Here is a 2,450-nt window from a genome sequence, read left to right as displayed (position 1 = left end):
CTTATTCAAAATGGCTGCCGCTGAGGGGGACAGTTTGGGGGTGAAGGGCATCAAAGGAAAGAGAGGCCCATCAAAATGGCCACTGGTTGATGGGTGGGGGTAGGGCAAAACTTAAAATGGCCGCCACTGTAGGGGGTTGGGGCGTAAGGAGCTAGGCCTCATTCAAAATGGCCATCTGTATAAGGGGGGAACCCTATTGGCGGGGGTAGTAATCACTGCGGCTGGGGGAGGAAGGAGCTGGGCCTCATTCAAAATGGCTGCAGCCACACAGCAGCCGTTTTGGAAAAACGAGGAAAAAGTGGATGGGCCCAGAACAGTCTCATTTGTGGCCACATCCCGGCTTGTTGCCATAACAACTTGGATGTGGTTGGGGGGCCCTGACGGGTGTATTTTATGCCCCCTTTTTTTGCAGGCTTTGGGTGGGCCTTGGTCTTCACACCCTCCGTGGCCTCGGTGGCCCGTTACTTCAAGAAGCGCCGGACGTTCGCCACAGGCTTGGCCTTCACGGGCGTGGGCCTGTCCTCCTTCGCCTTCTCCCCGCTCTTCCAGTTCCTGGTGGACACCTACGCCTGGAGAGGGGCTCTCCTGGTGGTGGCCGGCATGTCCTTCAACCTGGTGGTGTGCGGAGCCCTCATCCGCCCCCTGACCCTCAAGGAGGACCTGGCCAGCCCTGGGGACCCCGGCGGGAGCTGCCTGGGGAAGCTTTCCACCCTCTTTGGCTTGCCTTTGCTCTCCCACTGGCCCTTCATGAGATTTGTGCTAGCCGTGACCTTGATCAACACCGGCTACTTCATTCCCTACGTCCACTTGGTGGCCCGAGCCCGGGAGCTGGGCTTCGACGAGTACCAGGCCGCCTTCCTCATGTCCGTGGCGGCCATGGCCGACCTGTGTGGCCGCCTCCTCTCGGGTTGGCTGGCCGACTGCCGGGCTTTCCGCCTCAGCCACATCTTGGTGGCCTGGACCTCCCTGACTGGCATCTCCTTGGCGCTGGTGCCTCTGGGGCGCGGCTACCCGTTGTTGATGGCCATCGGCGTCTGCTACGGGTTCTTCTCCGGGGCGCTCACCCCCGTGGTCTTTTCCATCCTGCCGGAAATTGTGGGCATCGGGCGGATTTTCGGCTCGATGGGGCTGCTGCAGATGATGGAGAGCATCGGCGGGCTTCTGGGAGCGCCATTCTCTGGTAGATTGCCGCTGACTTCCTTCTCCTCCCATTCAATTAATTGGAAACGAGCTCCTCCCTCCCCCCCCAGTAAATCAATCCCCAACCCTGCCTTTTTCCCCGTAACCTTAAGTCATAGACTTGGTCCTTCTTGGAACCAAGACTCCTGGCCCCCACCCTGGTCTTGGGACCAGTGGTTGACACATGAACATCATCTTGCTTGGGATTAGCTGCCCTCCAACCCCATTTGGTAGCCCCTGGAGACAGGCCCAGAGGTAGGGATAGAACCCAGCAGTCCTGACGCCCAGTTCCCCCTGCTCCAACCAGCTAGACCCCACAAGGTTCTTGTGACCTCATTCTGGGTCACCCTGGTTCTAGGTCACTCTAGGTTTTGATCTAAGTCACCCTGGGTTCTTATGGTGTTTGTAGGACACCTCCATGTTCTAGTTTGCCCTACGTTCTCTGGATATTGTTCTAGGTCACCTTGGGTTCATATGACATTCTAGGTCACCTTCATGTTCTAGGTAGCCCTGTGCTCTCTGCATGTTGTTTTAGATCACACTTGGCTCTTGTGCCATTCTCGATTGCCTTTGTGTTCTAGGTTGCCCTATGTTCTCTGGCTATTGTTCTAGCTCAGCCTGGGTTTTCCTGCTGTTGCTCTAGATGACTCTGTCCTTTCTCTGTTCCAGGTTGGTTGCGGGACATGACTGGGAACTACACGGCTTCTTTCTTGGCAGCTGGGGCTTTCCTCTTGGCTGGGAGCCTGGTTTTGGTCACTCTGCCCAACTTCTTCTCCTGTCTGGGCTCCTCCTCTCCTGCCTGCCGGGCCACCCAGGTGGAGGCCGGGGCAGAGCCAGCCCCATTGACACCGGCCTCTGGGGAACATTCCTCCCAGGACAGAGACTGGTCGGCCAGAAGCCAAGATCTCAGGGAGCCGGTGTGACTGCAAGGGGGTGCTGGGACCATCACCAGGTTCTGGAAGGGTTAATGTGGTAAATTCCAGCCTGGTGAGGGGTCTCTCTCTAGAAGGGTGCTCCTTCGCAGAAATAAGCCACTTGCCCTCCTGGATTCTCCTCCGGTGCCTCCCACGGGCTCTGGGCTCCGGCTCCAACCTCCCAGAAGCCTGCTGGAAGCCTAGGACCTGTTCTGGAGGTCCATAATTCGGGGAGGATGCTGAGGAAGGGGGGAGACCCCAGCGAGGAGCAGAAATTGGATCAGAGTCTGGGTCTAAGGCAAAGAACGTTTTATAAAGGGGGAGGGGGATCGGGCCACTGCATTCATTTGGGGAAAT

The 2,450-nt window shown here is 57.8% G+C and overlaps 1 protein-coding gene across 1 annotated transcript; it reads left to right on the top strand.

The window, feature by feature from the left end:
- Nucleotides 1-10: 10 nt before the first annotated feature.
- On the top strand, nt 11-2,210 carry LOC112123214 (monocarboxylate transporter 13-like). Its single transcript, XM_029913623.1, has 3 exons — nt 11-32; nt 413-1,180; nt 1,849-2,210. The coding sequence occupies exons 1-3, from the start codon at nt 11-13 to the stop codon at nt 2,100-2,102; spliced, it is 1,044 nt and encodes a 347-aa protein (XP_029769483.1). The 3' UTR covers nt 2,103-2,210.
- The last annotated feature ends 240 nt before the right edge of the window (nt 2,211-2,450 follow it).

The sequence above is a fragment of the Terrapene carolina genome, unplaced genomic scaffold, assembly GCF_002925995.2.
Source record: "Terrapene carolina triunguis isolate 2854851 unplaced genomic scaffold, T_m_triunguis-2.0 Scaffold751, whole genome shotgun sequence".
NCBI lineage: Eukaryota > Metazoa > Chordata > Testudines > Emydidae > Terrapene > Terrapene triunguis.
This window is presented reverse-complemented; position numbering and strand designations above follow the sequence as displayed.

What these genes read in the sequence shown, in the direction of transcription:
- LOC112123214 (XM_029913623.1), top strand. Translation starts at nt 11, where the DNA reads ATGGCTGCCGCTGAGGGGGACA. An exon ending in GGCTGCCGCTGAGGGGGACA is followed by an intron (nt 33 to 412) that starts GTTTGGGGGTGA and finishes CTTTTTTTGCAG; the next exon opens with GCTTTGGGTGGGCCTTGGTC. An exon ending in TCTGGGAGCGCCATTCTCTG is followed by an intron (nt 1,181 to 1,848) that starts GTAGATTGCCGC and finishes TCTCTGTTCCAG; the next exon opens with GTTGGTTGCGGGACATGACT.